We start from the raw sequence: 19,817 nt of genomic DNA, 5'->3' as shown, positions 1-19,817 counted from the left end.
TATTAGTGGTAGTCCTCCTCAAATTAATGCTACACTATAAATATACACTATATGTATGTAACAGATATACATTCTCCTGAGTGGAGACAGTGCCCATCTCACAAAGACAAAAATTTTCTTAAATTACTGTGCAAAATGTTGGGTGTTTCTTCAGCATTTTAATTTTATCTTTATAGGGAATAGGGAATTTCATCAAGAAAGAAGTTTTGAAAGTTCTTACTTACCTTGGTCACACAGGACACAGGGAATTAAGTTTTCCTCCACAATGTGCTCTCTGATTTGGGGCTGGGGCTTCTGTGTCCTCTGAAGGTACAAGCGATGTGACTAGTGATCAAATTCCTTCATGAGGAAAAGTTCATCACAGTCAGGGCAGCTGCTTAAAATGCAACATAAACAGGTCTGTGTCAATATTTTGACTTTGTGTAAACAATTCAGGCTGCATCACTCTGGAGATAATGACACGTAATGCTGTATAAAAGGCTCTGAAAGGGGTTCACTGGATTAATTTGCATTTGAGCTCTGGAAGAAAATTAGTCTGTAGTGGAAAAGTGGGAACTTCTGTGGTCCTGTTAAATATGATCCCAACAAGGTCTGGAACTTCCAGAAGGCATCCAGGGAAATGGATGTTCTCTGCTAACAAGGTAAAAGAGAATGATTGTCAGAGCCTGCACTCTCTTTAATCCATTTACAGAGCCTCAGAAATTCAGCAGGACAGACTGGAATGTATGATTCTGCCTGAGTATAAATGACATATTTCTTACCATTCTGATGCAACTACACCTCTGGGCAAATACTTTTTCCCCTTTTTTGCAGCATCATGAGTTAAGGCTGGAAAGGACATTGATCAGTGTTTTAGAACCCTGCTAATAAAACTAATGGAAAGCAATCTGTACATAGGAGTTTATTTAGATGCCCACAAATTTTAAATCATTCCCCTTCATATCTCAGCCCACTGGGTATCTTATCCAACTGAATTACCATTGGGTTTTACAATGTGATATACAAAATGAGCTGACAATATGATTTACAAACATCCTTTGAGTGTCATATAAAACACAACCCTTTCCCTTATTATACAGTCATCAGGGCAATGCAAATAGAGTCAATACATTATTAGCTGAAAATGATGGGGCATTTTAAGAAAATAAATTTAACTTTACCACACAAAGCTGTTAACTAAAACAAAGCCTGTTTTAAAAATTGGAATAAAGTTATCTGAGTGATTGGAATTAATTTTATATTCTTTGCCACTGTCCCCTTTAAAATAGTAGTTTATTTAAAAGACAACTAATATTTGCACTGTATAGTCACACTTCTTTCTTATTAATCAGTTTCACATTTCCTGCATGAAACTATGAAGAACTCACAAATGTAGACTTTCCAAACTGTAGCCACTATACTTATTTCTGCAATCTTTCCCATATAGTCAGTGTATTTATTTAATTAAACAAACAAAAAGAAAAAGAAACCCAAAAAACACTACACAAATGAGCAGAACAAAACATAACAGCACATTAAAAATGTGACATTTAAGCTGTGGATGCATCCTCATAGAAATAGATTCTTGTTCCAATGCCTCAAACTTCCTAGTCTGATGAAAAAAATACACATTAGCTGAGGAGAATCTAAGCTCTAACCTCCACACAGGATGAAGAGTCTTGATTTAAATTCCTCTCCAAACTTAGGTCCTCAACAACAGAGTAAATTTAAGTATTTTTGAATGTCCTAAAAATATGAAGAGATAAAAATCTGTTTCTGAGCTGTTGATAATGGAGGTTACCAAGCATTAAGGTGCCCTGTCCTGCGTGTGGCTGGAACAGGTGGCTCTGCACTTTGTCACTATGGCAGCAGTGACTGAGGATGACAGACATTACAGTTATTACTGTGAACACAAAAGAGGAAAAATTCTCAACTCATCGATGATGCTAAAAATGCAAGCAAATTCTAACCTTGTTCAACTTAACTATACTTAAACTATACTCAACCTAAACTATATCATCTTAAGGGTCTCTGACTGTTTCAGCACTGTATAATCCAGAGGAATTATACTCAACAGAATACTGATAATGACGGGTGATCCTTTCTTGAATATGTGTTGAATTGGCAGTGGGATGTGGTTTTAGTTTCATTTCTCACTGTAGAAGTCTTGTTGCTGCTCTGCATGTTTGGAGAAGAAAGTGCTTATTCTGCCATTTCAGTTCATGGCATTTAATTTTATAGTTTAAGACAGATTTATTTTGATTACTTTCATTCTGTCCACACCTTTGAATGCTTTAAAACGTTGGACAGCTGTGAAATATAAGTACTATGCAATCTGACTGTACATACATACATATTTTCATAAATATATCTAACAGGGACCTTGGAACCAAGTAGGTGATATCATGGGACAAAATCACGACAGGCTGTCTTTATCTGTAAAATCTAGAGTCAAAGTAAGAGGAGCTGAATCCTACCCATGTTGTCAATACACAAATTAAAACAAAAAATACAGCATCAGTTTACCCATTAAATAATTTAAACATGTTTGCAAATTCCTCAACAGGAGAGGTGTGTAATTTACAACACTGAAAACTTGTAGCAACCACTGATTTCTATGTACTGGAAAGTCGCCCGGACAAGGCCAGCAAGGATGAGCAGGGTGACAGGTCCCAAAGGCAACTCCCAAACATCTTCCTCTTTTTTTGGAGACTTTGGTAATTGTCTGTTGTACAAAATGCCCACGGCCTCCTCTCAGGTGTCAGCTCCAGCAGTTCTCCTCCCTTGGCACAGTGCAGCCTGAGCAGGTCAGTTATTGTTGAGACACTCTAAATCCACCGAGCAGCAGACGTTCCCGTTCTGCACAGACACACAAGCACAACAGGTCACAGGCAGAGGTGGGTGCAGCCCTGACACATCTTATACCTAAAAACACCTGCCCCCAGCACCCAGGGTGTTGGCATCGTGACAGTTCTGTCTTCTCTTTTTGCTTCTTTCAACGCAGGAAATTGAATTTCACCCAATTACAGAAAACTAATTAAACTCATGAAAAGTAAGGAGGAAGAAGGCAAAGAAGAAGGACTCAGACAACACCTAAAATCCTCCCTCTTGACTCACACATATTACTGTATACTAAAATCTTAAATCTAAGTTTCTAGCATTCCAACAGGCATTGCTCCCAACGGTGGCTCTTTGGAGAGGCCAACTTTGCCAAAAAGCACTTAATTGGCCTAAACTACCACAGGAACTTGAAACCTGGAGGTGAACCCCACAATAAAATACAGCACAGCAATGGCAACAGCTGACTGGATTTTTTTCTCTCATGCAAGAAAGTTAATGGAGAGAATTTTGATGTGATCCACAGAGGGAAGCTTTCTGCTGGTCTGAAATTAGCAGATAGTTCAGGTTCTCAGCCATGGCAGACAGGGAGGAGATGGGAGCAACATAAACACCATATAACTTTAAACACCATATAACTTTGGAATTTAATCCATTGTTATGTATCTTCTAACATACAGCCACTTATAAAGCTATCTTATGTAATAAAAAGTACAGCAACTACTAAAAGCCCAAACAAGCATTTTGTTTTTACTTTTCTATTTTTCTTTTTAAATCTATCAAAAATCTGCAGAAAAAAACCTTCAAAACTATGGCAGGAAAGCTACCTTCAATAATTTAAAGCCCTGGGGCAAAAGCTTTCTCTCCCAGAGCGAACAGAAGAACGTTTTATATACCCAAAGCAACATTTTCATAATTCTGTTATTAGCACAGTGGGGTCATTGCTGCACAAAGCAAAGGAAATAGACTGGCATGAGAGCCATTGGATTAATTACATCCTGATGAGATCAGGGAACAGAAACTGTGACTTTCCCATCACTATTGTGGGAGTGCCTTTATCTCAGAGCTGCAATGCCTTTTTACTTGTGTACTTGCTGGTGAAACTTTACTGTTTAAGTGTTTTTGCCTCGGCTTACCAGCTCTACAATACACCTTTTCATGAACATCCACACTAGGTAATTATTGAAATGTTACCCTTGACTCATACTGAGAATGCCTGAAGGGCACTTCAAGAGAATGTCTGAAAGTTGCACCAAGATATTACCATATCTGTGCTCAACGTTTTCAACAAGGAGAGAATTGTTTTGCTTGTACTCTGCCAGACAGAAAACACATGGGTTTTCTGCAGGCCCTCAGGTCTCATTTACCTCCCCAAGATCTTAATGAGAGCCTCCAGGGGCAGGAAAGGACCCTGACCACTCCACCTGGCCCATCATACCTTGCATTTGCAGGTGGTACAAGGAGATCCCACCATGGTCCACACAGCCCCACTGAGCCTGGTGATCCCATAGCCATCAGGACAGGTTTTCCTGATGTCATAGGTGATGTTGTCAGCCAGACAGGGGTCACTGACACAGTGAGGACAACACTCTCCTTCTGAGATGGCTGTGTACTCGCAGTTCAGGGCCGGGCACTGAAGAGGCCAACAATCCACCTCTCCTTCCTGTAAATATTGAAGCAAACGTCATTGGACTTGCCCTTCATGAACCAACAAGAAACTCTGTACCCTTCAGGATGCAAAAGCGTCGTTTTGCCAAAATTGCAATAAACTGAATGGTTCAGACTATTCAGCTTGGTTGATCACACAAATACATGTCTGAATGCTGGGGTGAAGTTTCCTAAATGAGGCAGATTATCATTTGGCTGATTCCTGACTAAACAACAACACTGCCATCATTGTCAGGAGAACCTGAGCTCTTTGGGGTTTTTGAAGGCAGGGTTAAATACTGGGCACTAATATTTTCTATAAAACTGTAATTTTTGCTGTGATTGCCTTTCAGACTCATGCACTCTTTCTGCTCCTGGTCACATAAACATCTCTGCATGATCACAGCAAGTGTTTAAATAGAAAATTAACACTGCAGATGGATGCAGGTTAGTACATTGGAGAAGCACTGAACATTGATCTAAATAGCAATCTCCAATATTAATTTTATTGTCAGCTGCTAAAGGAATAGTTAGAGCAATACCATTTGTGTTCCACTGACTCATTTTATTCCATTATTTATTTTATTATTATATTTATTTGGAAAAAAACCAACCCTGAAACAGTTTAGTAGATAGAGACATGGAGAAGATAGAAACATCAGGTCACTTCTGCAGAGTATTTCTCTGTGTGTCCAAATTTAACCTGGAAAGGTCTTCAATAACTTGCACTATACTGCTCTGTAAACATTTCAGATGCTGAGAACATCACACACTGCACAGAACTGTAAGAGAGTAGGTATTTGGATATATAATTAATGTGATTGAGTAGAAGTTAAATTTATTGTTTATAGTAAGTTATAGATTTTAAGCTGTTTGTTTACGTATTATTTTATCGTTTGCCTTGCCTTGTTCAGGTGTCTGGTACACATCTTTTAGGACACTTAATTGGTTAAAGTCTGTTATCACACTGCGCTTCTTTCATCTGGGTTTTGCATTCTTGGTAGTCAGTTTCTCAGGTTCTACTTTTCTTATTTTAACCCTGTTTTTCTCAGTAACCTAGAAGAATTCTTGAGGGTTCAAATAACAATAACTGCAAGTGGTTTGTTAAGATTACTTTTAAATGGTTTACCTAGTACACAGAGTGGCTTAAGTTGTACAAATACATTACTACACAGAACCTTACATACGACACTGATTCAGGGCCTTGCTGTCTTACATCTCTGGATGTTACTCCAATGATAAAATTAGGCAAGAAATTGCAATACTTACTCTGTGCATTATGGATAACTGGCTCATGACAGTAACTTAGCTTTGAATGCAATTTCCTTCCTGATGCTTAGACACCTCTTGATTAGTAACATATATAAAAACTATGTTATACAGCCAGTTATAAATGGAAAACTGATAATTTTAATGAACTTCATTGATGCACTAATTGGTACATCTATGGAAAAACCTAAAGCTTTAAGGGAATTATCTATAGCATCTAATGAGAAAATAAGTGTTTGCTATTTTATATGCTTTTCTAGTAATTTCAGTCATCTTTTTCCTTCTTTATTTGGTTAATTTTTTCCAATTTATACAGTGTCACTGGCACTCCATATTTCCAGATTTGCAGAATTCAAATAAATCAATAAATAAATTTATGGTTCCTTTTGGCAAGACAGGCCCACCAGATGTAATTAAAAAGTGAAACTTCTCTGACCAACTCCATCACACGCATAAAAGATCTGAAAATGTCATCAAAAGATCAGACAAACTTATAAGAGTTCTCAAAAGAGACTAATTTTAGCAGACTAATGCTAAAATTAATATAGTGTAGAGGTTTCTAAGCTTTTGTCAAGCTTTCAGTTCTCTGGGGCTCTGTAAGAGCTTTGTCACCACCCCCAGTCTAAAAGGCAGGTGAAGAAAAAGCTGTGAGCCTGTCCCCAGGTCTGTTTGCTAAAAGTCATAATCCTTATTGTTGGAAACCTGGGCACTGAGGATTTCAGGCTTTCTGTGCTGACAGGCACTGACCCCCAAGCAAACACTGCATTGACCTGAGGCCCTGGAGGAGGTCTCCAAAATTGAGTCACAGCACTGGGATTGTGGGTGTGGAGTGTGAATAGAAGTGTGTGATATCACAGGGTGGAAAACTTAAGAGTTTAAGGGTTTAGAATATAGTAATATATATATAAAGCAAGATGGAGGTGTTAGGGTGGAGGTCAGTCCTTCTCCATGTGTCTAGGTGGTGTTTTGTAATTGGATGGAAAAGTCTGCATTGTGGGCCCTGGGTGGTTGGTTATTGGGTTAAAAGTCAAAATAATTGAGGTGTCATTTCTTAATTGGACAGTTTATCCTTAAAAGGCCTTGTAGAGAGAGACGAGGGCCAGGGCCAGTTTTAGTTTGTTAGCTTGAAGTGCTGTAGAACTCACAGCTTGTGAGACTGTGATGTAGGTAAGAATTAATAAACGTCTGAGTCTGAACAAGAAACACTGTCTGCAGCGTTTAATCCTGACCCTGGCTAAAAAGAAGCTAAAAGGTGACATCTCATTATTCCCAGTCCTACCCCAAGGGCTTTGCTCATACCAGGCAACGGCAGTGCTGGCAGCTGTAGGTCCAGTTGTCTCCGCTGTGGTAGAGCTTGTGGCCGGTCTGGTCCAGGCACTGGCTGGTGACACGGGTGTCGCACTCGGGGCAGCAGAACAGGTCGGCGCTGGGGCTCCCGCAGTCACAGGCCGTCCTCCGGCAGAAAATCCTCCCATCCTGTCAGGACACATGGCCACCATGTCACCCACAGACTGCCAGGGAAGGTCACCAGCCCGCCCAGCCACCCAGGGGAGGTCACAGGGGGTGCACTTCAAAGGGCGTGTCTCTGGCTTGTCAGGAAATGTTAATTTCTTAGTGTGCTACATGCCAGACAGGACTGGATCTTGCCTGTCACAGCAGTGCTATCCCAGCTTTTGTCAGTGCATGCATCCAGTTCTGTCTGAACCTAAGAGCACTGTCTTCCTGTCTCCAGCCAACTGAATTTAAAAGCAGTCAGTATCTCAGTGAAATACAGCGAGGCAATTTCATATCTCATTGGTTACATCAGCAAACTCTTCAAGCAGTTGCCACTCTAATACATGCAATATTTATTTTAGCACTATTTTGGCTGAATGTACCACTGTGAAGGAAATAAGCTGAATAAAGCTGGTCCCCTTAACCTAATCAGAGCAAAATATAGCACAACCACAGCAGCACTAATTGTTCTTTATTCTGACCTCTGTGCCTGTCCCACATCTGGACCTACAGTACAGCAGCTGAAAGATAAAAGAACTCACCATTATTCATTATAATTCAGTGCATGCATTACAGAGGGCCTGGATAAAGCTCTATCCTGCTTTGGATCAAAACTATACAATTCCTAAAGCAACTCCATTCATTTCACTGCAGCTTTTTCTAGCCTCATGGGAACTTTGTTCTGAGTCTATTATCTGGTGTAAGGAAGAGAATTTCATTGCCACCAAATATAGGAACATCTTTCAACTCAAGGGAACTTATTTCCTCTGATCCTTGAAGAAAAAAAACTTATTTCTAATAAGAGTGAGTGCAGCCCAGATGTCTTTTCCCCAGGCAGACAAAACAGCCATAAGCACAGCAAAGGATCACAGAATGGTTGGGGTTGGAAGGGACACTAAAGCCCATCTTTTTTCCTAGCCCTCCCTGCCACGGGCCACTAGGCTGTTCATGGGAGGTCACTACTCATGACCTGATGTAGGAACCAGGGTTTGGTTCCTGTTTTCAAGCAAAGCGAATCTTGTCCACAGTGCAGCATGTACAAAATCAGCACCAGGGAATCACCATGTGTAGTGTCAGTTCAGTGTCACTGCTACATTCCATCACAGTTTTGAATGGATTAGGTTATTCCTTGCTGTTGTAAAAATAATCATCATTATTTCTTGTGCCTAACAAGCAAAGCTGAAGACTACACGAAATAATGAGAGAGTAGAAAACACACCAGGTTAACAAGGATCTGAACCACTTTTGCCACCTGCAGGGCATATATTACTCTATAAGCTTTGTTCAGCCTTGTGTCAAACTAAGAGAAGCATTCTGTACCAGTGAGTAGATTGCCACTTTAGCTGTGGGAGGAGGGATAAGCAAGCTTTACCTCCTTACTCAGCAGTCTGAGTAAGTGACAAGGAAGAATGGCAGTAGCCCATTTCCTTAGCCATGGGATAGGCCAGGTCCAGCTGCAAAAGCCAAAAGCCAGCAGCTCTGACAGGGTGACCCCCTGATGCTGCAGGCTGGGACAGGAATCCAGGGAACCTCAGCCATGGCAGTCTCTCTCCTCTTCTGTGCTAATTAATAATGCCCATCTGCTTAAATACAATTCGGTTTCTTAGCTTTCAAGATTGGATTTCAAAACTCCCCTTTCTGCTGATGACACTGCTGGTAGTTCTGTGCTTCCCTGAGCATGTTCCACCTTGTCTTTACTCTCCATATTTCAGAGCACTGAAAAGACCTGCTGATGTGGCCAGGGAACTTCAGGTAATCATAATATCCTGCTACTCTGTTTTGTCCCTCAGCATCTGTGTTTTGTGTACAAGCTCATTAGTTCCACATCTTTCAAAAAACATTTTTATCCCTATGCTGCAGTGACACAAAGCCTCATAAGCTACACTGTCTCATGTGCATCTTTGCAGCTCAGCAGTAGCCCTGAGAAATGCATGGAAAATTGAGGAATATATATAGAAAACCTTATTTTGTTTAGGTGAAAAATAACATACTACCTCTTCCTTCCCACCTTCCTCACTGAATCAGTTCTACATCTTTCAAAAGCACCAGAGGTATGAACATAAAATTGTTCTTATCAAAGGAAGAACTGACACACAAGAGAATCACTGCTGGGGATGGTTCAAGTTTTCCCAGAGCCTCAAAGCCAATTTGGAAAGAAATCAGACCCTGCAAAAACCAAACCACCAAATGGTTCTCACCCTCAGGAATACACATCAGCTTGGCAGACCCCCCTGCTCCCAGTGCTGTGTGCATGTCCCACACCTTTTTAATACAGGGAAGGGTTTGATACAGAAAGTTTGTCTTCTGGTTTGTCTTCTAACCAGAAGACAAACTCAAAAGCCAGACTGCACAGCCAGGCTTTGCTTTTTTCATGAGAGCACAACAGCTGCTCACCCCAAATTCTGCCAGCCTTAAATCTGATGGTCTGTTAAATCCACAACAGTTCAGAAAGATGCCTAAAGAAGACACGTCAAATAGACTTAAGAAACAATGTTTAATTTAGAGTTTTGAGAATTTATGATTTTCTAAACTTTATGTCCATTTAGATGGACAAGAATGGTTTGAAGACACTGGGTCCAGTGAAACACTGAAATAGCCTGTGCTTCAATAATGACACTTTGCTTCATTATACAAATAAAGCAATAAAATTTCCTATACTTCATAGTATTCTTCTTCACAAATAGCTTTGAAGTTCATTAAGTAAGGTTAATGTATTTAATTTCCTTTGCACCAGACTGTGAGTTAAAATGTTTTAAAGATGCACAAAATGTTTTAAAGATGCACAAAATATATCCATTCACCTGTCCTTTGCCAGAATAACTACAGCAAAAAAAAGCCAGTTTAATTTCAAAACAGACATGCTCATTTGCCTTCTGGATAAAACAGGTAAGTAGGATCATTGCAAAGTTTGAGCAAGTAGTGTAAGGAATGGTTTAGTTACATTTTGCCCTTTTCCTCACTGCCAACTGAGCAGGCTGCAAAAGATCAAGCAGGGCCAGTTCTCCATGAGCTGCATGACAGGGAGAGATTTGAGAAGTAGTCTGGTGTACTGGAAGCTATCAGGATGTATAAAAATGTATTCCAATAAACACTGAGTGGAGATTTTACATCCTGCCTGAAATGTGATATACAAGGAGCTCTTCCTGGTTTTCCCTGTTCTATAGACAAGAGTTTGCTCTTGGAACAGGCAGCTACTGGAACGAAATTAAATGCAAATGTTAATTCACAGAGGGAAAAAGTGAAGTGAGGAAGACACATAGTAAGAGTCATAACAACAATGTCAGGCTCAGTTTAAACTATGTACTAGTTAATAATTTCTGTATTTTCACTTACTAGTAAGAACATTCAACATAAGAAATACATGCAACGAGAAATGGCAAATAAAACAAACTGCAACCAATCTAAAATGTGAATGCTAATAGTTATAATTCTGCAGAGGCAAACCAGATGTCTTCACATATATGAAACTGCTTATCTGTTGACTGGAAATCCTTTCATAAGCTTCCCAGTTCCCCACGATTGCCATAAAAGCTTGATATATATTCAGCAAAGTTGTATACTTCAGTTTCTAAAAGGAGGAGTTTTAGGGAGCTTGAGGCTACTTGGAGTAAAAAGTACAGCAACTAATAAGAACATACTCCCTACTGAGCCCAAACCAGCAGTGTACTTTTTAGGCTGTATTCACTCTGAAGTCTTAGTTTTCTCTTCTGCTACACCCCTGCAAAACAGAAAAGATGAGGCCTTCAGCTCCTTGCAACTTCCAAATACCTCTTTTCCCTTTGTTCCCCCTCAAACCCTCTCATGCCCCTCTGGCTCCCAAGCATTGAGATATGGAGGCCAATTCCCATGCTCCACCCTCAGCTTCTCACAGAGGCCAAAACCGAATTTTACTTGAACTCATGTATGGGGCTGTAGTGCTCTGCTGTGCCTTTGAACAGCTTTACCCATACTATGGATAAATCAGGTGAAAGTGACCATAAAAGATCAACCACTTCTCAGATTAGGCTGTTTCTGAAGTCCTTCTGATTTCAAAGAGAGCATTTCTCTGTTAGCTGGTGAAAACCAAGAAAGCAGAGCTAGATGTTCTTCTAACTTGGTTACCATATGAAGAAAAGAAAAAGGTAAGGGGGGTGGGGGGGGGCAAAAAAACCCAAACAAACAAAAAACCCCCAAACAAACAAAAACCCCCTCTATCCTGATTTAAAGGCTAACTCTTTAAGGTACATCCACTGATACAAGGCCTGGCTTCTCCAAACAAGCAGAGAGAGCTGCACTGCTCAGGTGAAAGACCTGCCAACACAGCCAAGGAAAAAGCTGGCCTTCACCCTCCTTCACTTGGAGGAAATTAAATGCCTGTTTCTGGCTCTTCTGACCTTTGACTCATGCTCAGACCTTTCTTCTCACCCAGCTAATTTGAATTATGAATGTATCCCAAGCAAATGAAAGCACAGCCAACAGAACGTGGGCTGACCTCAGTGCTGAGAGATGAATGTTCATAAGGAAGGGAAATGAAAATCAGTTTTCAGCATTTCCAGTAAGCGTGCTGGACCCTGCCCCCTGTGTTAAAAGGTAATGCAAGACCCTCTTCAAGGCACACTGAAATTCTCTGGCCCACAGGGTGACATGGTAGAAGCTCAGCAGTGTTAGTCATTATTCAGTTATGTGTATGGTTGTGCAAATAAAGAAAATAAATGCCTTCCCAGAAGAATACCCCCTCCCAGTGCCCACAGCACAGCTTACCTTTTGCCTCAGTGCCTTAGGCTTAGGCTAATTTTTTTTGCCAACAACAGCAGCAGTGCAATATTCGGGTTTCTGACAGGAGCCCAGGAAATTAAAGGACTCCCGAGCCCCAGGGCAGCTGGATCTCACCTTGCAGGAGCAAACAGAGCATCTGTCCTCTCTCAGGGTCCACACCTGCCCGTTCCTCTTGAAGCCACCCTCGTGGGGACAGTCTCCAGTGCAGGAGGGCCCCGATGGGCAGAGGCAGTCAAAGCCTCCTGGCAGGTTCACACAGGCTGAGTCATTCCAGCAGGTGTGGATCTTTAAGGCACACTCGTCGATATCTGCAAAACAGCAGAGGCATAAAAACTTTGGGGCATACTTTTCACGGGGCATGTTTTATTTCTGCATTCAGTGATTACTGCTTGCTCTGCCTTGCTGCTGGATGAGGGTGCATTCCTCTCTGCATCTTCCATATTTACTTGATAGACTTTAGGCACTGACGGTTTTTAGGTTATTCTCCAGCATTTACTTTGATTCCACAAAGAACGTGTAAAAGATCTCCATCAGGCTGAATAGTAAATGCTGAGTCTGAGGTACCTCAGTGGAACCACACATCAGTGACAAACCTGAACCTTCAGATAAGGGTGCACACTCATTTCCCAGTGGCTGGAAACTAGTGGGCAGAGTGACTTGCTGTTAACTAGACCACCCTCTGTTCTGAGTTTTGCATCAAGATAGAAGTGATGTGTTTCCAAATAGAAACTATTCTTCATCGTTTCCTAGCACAAACAACATTCCCCATGCTAAAAGCAGTCAGTTGCATCCTCTTCCCATTGCTGAAAGGTATAAGTGAATTGGAGGAAAAAAAAAATAAATAAAAAGAACTCAGAGGCACCTGGTACACACACACACACACAAAAACCTCTTAAAGCTATGCAGTATGATTTAGCAATGACACAAAGAATAGGTGACAGGAGAAAATCATTATACACCAGAGAAAAGCGAATTAAAGAATCTCATTAAATTTGCTTTCGGAGGGTAAAGTATAATTATGAAATATGAAGTTATCTAGGAAGTTCATGCAGAGTTCTTTTTCTTGCAATGAAAGCTATTAGATTTTTAAGCACATTGTTAAAAATTGGTGTTTTCTTTCGGACAACAACTTCGGACTTTTCTTAAACAGTATATTGACAAATTGTCCAGATGAAATACCAGTAAACTGATGGGTCTCTTTTGTTCCAACATGAAAAATTAAAACTGTAATCAACAATGGAAGTAAGGGTGGAAAAGGAAATCCTTTAGAAGCATGTGATGGTTTCTGCCATGATATTTCCAGAACAGTATTAGATGAATTCAAAAAATACAAGGAAGAACCACCATACTTATCGTATGAAATGACCTTATTGCTAGGATGAAATTTTAACTGTTCAGTATTACCCAACAGTACTTTTAACTTCTCTGTAAACCAATAAAGTCAAAAGAATTTACAAACAAGAGTTACCTAAAGTCTAATTGAGGTGTGAGATGTGATGTCCAGTGGCCTTACTTTTTAGACAAGTGGCAAGAGTCCATGAGTTATCACCTCAAAATGTGCTATCTTAAAAAGACTAAGAATCCTCTCATTCTGTTGAAGCAAACTCTTTAGAACAATCAAACCACTAAATTCAGTCTGGTCTGGATAGTCCAATTCCTGATTTCATAATTCATAAATACTTCAGGAAGAAGTGGGAACGTGGTCATGCCCTTGGGTTTGATTAAATGCGAAAATCAGCCTGCACGACTGAGTCAAAGCTTTGGGTTGCCAGAAGATGACTGTCCCTTGTTGTGTTTACAGAACCAAAGGGAAGCTGCAGGCAATCTCACTACCTTCACAGGGCTTCACTCCTGGGCTCACTGTGAGCCAGCCCTTTGCCAGAAATGTCCCCAGTGGCCTGACAGCATGATTCAATTGCTCATCACTAAGACTTGCCTAAAAGTGGTGCATTTTGCTGTCTTGAAAGCCTTAATTGCCAGAAAGAACATTATTGCTCTAGTGCACAACTCAGCCATAACTGAGTACTTGAAATGTTCAGTCCTGGTGGCAAAAAAGGTGCAGCACTAAGAGAAATTAAAACTTGTAGCTCATCGTTTAACAAGTGCCAGAGTATTGCAGGAAGTAAAAAAGCATGAAGACTGACATGAAGAGAACTATGAATGAAACTGGTATCAAATGAATTATATCCAAACAGCTCTTGTAAAACGTAAAATGTTCTTAAAGATATCCCACTTTCCTTTGAATAGACTCTGACTTGGATTTTTTGTTGAAAACAAAGGTATAAATGAAGCATTCACTTTGCCTTTGGTGGTTTCAACAAGCATCATCAACATTGTCTTCCCTACCACATTCAGAACTCCTTGACTGTAGTCTGTATGGGATGCAGTAGAATAACAGTGCAGATTAGAAGGGTAGCTTCCACAATTCAGAACTAAAAGGATTTCACAGATGAATATTAAGCCATATTGCCTACAGAGTTGCATTTAATTGCTTTACTTATGACACTGAAATCTCATTCTGTTTCTGTGTAATTTAACAGATTTATGGAAAGCCAGATGTTGGCAATTGTAGAAACTAACATTATTCATGTTCTCAGTAGTGCAGACCTGTTAACACAAAGCCAACTTAATCTCCTCTGCATATGCAGAAGGGAAGAACCCTCTATTTATGTACCTCTGCTGCTGTTCTCCATTCAGCACACATAAAAAGGGTGTCCCCATTAAGAGCAGCCCAAACTGCTGTAAATGAGAGATTCTTGACAAAGAAGAAAGCAAAGCATGAACATAAATTCCTAATTGCTACCCAGTTTTTTGGTTCTTTATGCAAATAATAGTTTGTTATTTTTTATGGCATTTATTATTTAGAAGTTTTAGTCATTAATTGGATATAAAAGGCTTGGACACTGCACTCATTTTCAGCTGTGATTTCCTAGAGTCAGAACAAACAGACAATGTCCACAGTGACTTGAGGGAAAAAAGTTATAAGCATGACTTGTTTTTGTCCCTGTCACTCCTTCAGCCTTAAACCAGACTGGGGGGGTGGGGAAGGAAAGGAATCCCAGCCAAATGCTCCCACATTGTTAGCTCTCAGGTACAGAAAGTATTTCATTTTAATAAAGATCAAATGGCCATATCAGTGTGAGATCAGCATGTAGATGGCTGTGCAAAGCATGAAAGAAAATACTTGTAATTTAGTGTGAAATTTCTCTTCAACAACTGAAATCCATGTGTCAACTTAGGTGCTGAAAAATTAGCCTAGTTCAGTTGTCCAAAGCAATAATTTAGTGAATGTGAAAACTATGATGAGACTTTTGCATTTAGCTTATTTTTGTAGTATTCAAACCCTTGCTGAGCTCAAATTCTCCACATCCTGTCAGGTTTCATTTGCATTCCCACAACTGTTCTCAGAACTGTTCTCAGAACTGTTCAGTTTCCACAAAACTGGAACAATTTAAAGATGGGCAAGGTAAAACTGCATGCAGATCTCATTTCCCATTATAACAACACAAAGTAGGAAGGAGATAAAATATTAATTTATAAAGTTATAGTTTATAAGTTAATATAATTATTAATTTATTAATTTATAAATCAACACTTGAAGAACCCTGGAAGCAGCAAGGAGATTCTGCATTCTTCCCCTATCTGTAAAGAACAAGAACAAAACACCTGCCTGTACGTTTGGAGGGATTAATTCTTTCATGTATCCTGTCAACCTATGGAAATAATCTGATTTTCACATCTGAAATAAGAATTTGTCAATTTATTATTTATTATTTATTTATTATTGCCACTGAGGTTCTCTGTGGCAAAAAACTACTAACTAACCCAAACAGAAGGGGCAGAGCTTTCCTTCCCCTCTCCAAGCAGTTCCTTTTCAAGAAGTGAAGACATAGTGGAAACACCCACATTGAGCAGAAACTTGCTCGTACTGCTAAAACACGTTTAAAGGTAAGAAAAGCTTTCCACAATTTTCTATCAACAACACAACCAGCAGCAAAGGGGCTTTGCTGACCCTCACACAACTGGTCAAGATCTCCACTCTTCAGCCTCTGCAGCCAGTGCTCCTACAAACAAATGCACAGCCACAAATACCTGGCCACACACACATTTCAGCAATCAAGTCACGTTTTGTGGATAAAAAAATGAAAAAAAACCCCCAAACCATCCAAGATGTGCTCATTTCCAATATACTCTCAAAGCACACGGAAAGCACAGTAATGTGGGCAGACAAGAAAACAGAATCCAAATGGAAGCAAATAATCCCCTGAGACGCAATTTCCTTTTCCATCCCTTTTGGCTGTAATGAGAAGTAATTTGCCTCAGATATTACAAGAGGTCCCACGGCCACTGCATTTGAATCAGGTAGAAGACAAGCATGACTGTACATATCAACACAAGTTCATTAACTTGGGTTTCACTGAAAATTTTTAAATCAATTCCCAGCTACTTCGTTCCTTAGTTTTCAAGGCTGTTCAGGTTTTAATTGTGAGACTTTTCCATAGCACCTTAATAAATGTGTGCAAGCAAGCCATGCAGTGTGGTGCTCTGTATTATCATGATGAGCTGCTGCAGAAGAAAGAACCCCACTAACATGCTAATTTTAACTGTTATGGTACATTAAACCATTACAGTGTATTGTTAACGTGAAAAATGTGTGCTGGGCTCCCAAACCAATGTATGTACAAGTTAACTAAACAGTGTTTTGACAAATCATTTTTCACAGGCAACTTGTCACTTAATGATTTTTGCCTTCTTTCTAAATCAAAGTTATTTGGAGTTCTCCTTGAGAAAATATCACCAAACAGATCCATTTTTAGCTAGAAAATATTTTATGATAGTACTTTTATTCTATAGAGACCTAATGGTCTATTAAAGAACAGCATATAGTAAATCAGATTCTGAATAAAGAATTTACTCAAGCTTTCTAAAAATACAGAAATGACTAAACACAATTACCTTGAAGACACGTAACTCAAGCTTTCTGTTGGCATACAAAAATTAGAATTTACTAGATGGAAAGTAAGATAACCTTTATTTTACAGGATAAAATCCACTGACACCAACTCTGACAGTGTGAGCTTTAAGAAATTCCATGAGTAGAACAGAAGAAAGTTGCAAAACAGCATGTTCTAGTTGTACCTGCTATACTCTGTGTAACATGCAAACCTTTCTGCCTACATAGCATCTCCCTACCAACAGATAGGAAAGTAATTCTCAGGCATACGGGAAGGTTTTTGAAGGGTAGGTCCTCCTTTTGTGTGATACAGAAAGGGGGGGGGGGGGGAAATAAACAAAATCTAACCTCCTTTGCTTTTACATTCTAATCTAGGTAAGAGACACCACTGCAGCATACCAAGAAATAGATGAAAGCTTCAGGAACAGATTTAAAGTCCATTCAGACCTGACCTGCAAGCACTGCTGCAACCAACTTCTGTGGGGGACTAATACGTGTGGAGTTTTCTTTACTGAGCTCTTGACTCCTACCTTTTTCCAGCTCTCATTTCCCCAAACCAGCTACTCTAATCCTGCAGTGTGATCTAGCTACTCTGCCTTTCAAGCTGAAATAAATGGTCAATCCTATGGGGATTTGGTGGGAGGAGAATCCTTGTTAAGCTTCCCTACAAAATTTGCAGTGGTTCTTAAAGAAAAAAAAGGAAAAAAAGAAACAAAACCTGACAGGCACTGCTGCCTTGTGTGTGCAAGTCCCAGTGTAGGGACCAAGAAACACAAATCATAATGAAAAAACAGAACCAGTAAATCTTCACTCCAGAGTCTGCTCTATAGACTGGAAGCATCTCACTTAGGGATGGAGACTGAAGAGAATAATTTGCTTTGCTTTTTTTGGTTTTTTTTTTTTTTTTTTTTTTTTTTTTATCAGTAGATAAACTGTATCACAACAGCTCATCATTCTCTATGAAGTATTATTGTTTCTTTACCTCAGATTGCAGCAAAGCTCCTATTGCAAAATTTAAAACAAACCAAGCAAACAAACAACACAGCAGCTGTAGCCTACAGGTTTTAATTGCCAAGCAAACTTTGGTAGCAACTCCGTACAGTAATTGTCTTTTGTCTGCAAGCAGTATTCTTAATAACACATTGTGAAAGACCAGGGGCTCATAAAAACACTACTGTGGGAAATCAAATTACCTTCCCTTAATTTGAGCCTGTTCACCATCACTATATGAAGCTGACATCCCTGATAAAAGCTGTCTTTAGCTGATATTTTGAGCAATAAAAGAATTTTCCCAGTCCTGAAGGGGCCTGGCTAAGCCACACATCTTCATCACCCAAGCTCTGGTGCAATAATATGACCTTCCCCGCCACATCTGCTGATTTACAATTGTCCCTCACCAGGTGACAAACTCCACTGTTTCCTCTTTGTCAATGAGAATATAGCTCTTAGAAGAAATGAGGTATCCCACTTCCCAAATGGATGCTGTTTTCCTTAATGTTGTGCAAGCACTGCAGAGACAGCGCAAGCAATGACTCAGCTCCACAAGACCCACATAAAAGTGGAGGGAAAAGGGGCTAATCAATATGGACATAATTGTATCCGACAAAAGCAACTGACTGCCTGGGCTTTGGACAATCTGTCAGGGAGGAGTACTCCCTCTCACTGTCTTGTGACCTTCTTTTCTTTATTATTATTATTATTATTATTATTAGTAGTAGTAGTAGTAGTAGTAATAGTAGTGGTAGTATTTATTGCTATTATTTTGTAGGAAAGGTTTAATCTTATTTTACTTATGTTTTTAGCCTATTGTTCTCCAAGTTTGTCCTTCAGGGAAGAAGAAGAAATGTTTCGAAACACACTGAAAGGCGATGGCTCATACCCACCTCATGTACACAAATTCAGCATACAATACACCAGGAAAAAATTACTGTTGCTAAGCACATGAACCCTCTTTTATCTGAAACAGAGTGAAAGACACTGGTTCTGACTCTAAATGCTCCACTATGCAAACCAGCTCTGCAATGTGACATATTAGCTAGAACATGCACTGTTCTCTCTCTGCTGTTTTACCCAGTTCTCAGCCGCATTTTAAAATAAACATCGTGGCTTGAAATTTATCAATACAGGTTAGCAGAGTCTTCCAATTAATTTTTAATTATTTTATTTCATTATACGGGTGAAGCAAACTGTTTTTTTTCTCTTCCTCACTGGTACCCTACAGCAGATGGTTCAGAGAAGCCATTTCACTAAAACAACCCCACTAATTTCACGTTCTGTTTACAACTTGCATATGGCAAGATGAGCACCTCACCTCCCAAACTTCCAGCATGCTGTGCAGGTCAAAATGAGGGCAGGGAATCTCATTCCTCCAGTCTCCACCAGAGCACAGAAGGTTTGAGGCTCCTTTTTGCAGTGCCCAACCCTTCAGCAGTGGTTCAGTGCCAGCAGTACTGACCCTTCCAGCAGCTGAGCACACGTGGGGTCATCACAGCCTTGTCTGTGTGTCTGTCCTCTCCTGACATCAGCTTGGCTCCTGATCTTCTGCTCTCCAAATCAGCTGCAGCAGGTTGGGAGGGATGGGGCTTCCCCATGTGAGTGGTACAAGTAAAGCCCCCAAAATTATTAAAAATGCCTCTTTACCCCCACCTGCCTCAGGGCTTTTTGAAGGTTATTGTCATGTTGCTTTGACTTCTCATACAGAAGGTATTTTCAACATTCATCACTCATCTTATAACATTCAAATAAACCAGAGGACAACTCTTAACATCTGAGAATTCATTTAGAAATACATCACTTTCCTCTATTTTATCTACGGAATATGGAATGCTGCAAAATTTGCCATTTTTGACACAGCCAACCCCTGAAGAAGTTCACTGCTGTG

General features: G+C 40.0%; 1 protein-coding gene across 1 annotated transcript in view; it reads right to left on the bottom strand.

The window, feature by feature from the left end:
• Positions 1-883: 883 nt before the first annotated feature.
• NELL1 (neural EGFL like 1) overlaps positions 884-19,817 on the bottom strand; it is a gene marked incomplete at its 5' end in the record, with an annotated part of 282,538 nt that continues 263,604 nt past the window's right edge. Inside the window, 4 exons of the mRNA XM_083862654.1 lie at positions 884-2,838; positions 4,256-4,480; positions 7,033-7,209; positions 12,097-12,290. Of these exons, the coding sequence (XP_083718780.1) occupies positions 2,788-2,838; positions 4,256-4,480; positions 7,033-7,209; positions 12,097-12,290 (647 nt within the window). The 3' untranslated portion in view covers positions 884-2,787. The remainder of the gene's footprint in view (positions 2,839-4,255; positions 4,481-7,032; positions 7,210-12,096; positions 12,291-19,817) is intronic.

Source organism: Zosterops lateralis, assembly GCF_965231275.1.
Source record: "Zosterops lateralis genome assembly, chromosome: 6".
In the NCBI taxonomy this organism is placed as follows: domain Eukaryota; kingdom Metazoa; phylum Chordata; class Aves; order Passeriformes; family Zosteropidae; genus Zosterops; species Zosterops lateralis.
Note: the sequence above shows the minus strand (reverse complement) of the source record. Positions and strands in the feature narration are given on the sequence as shown.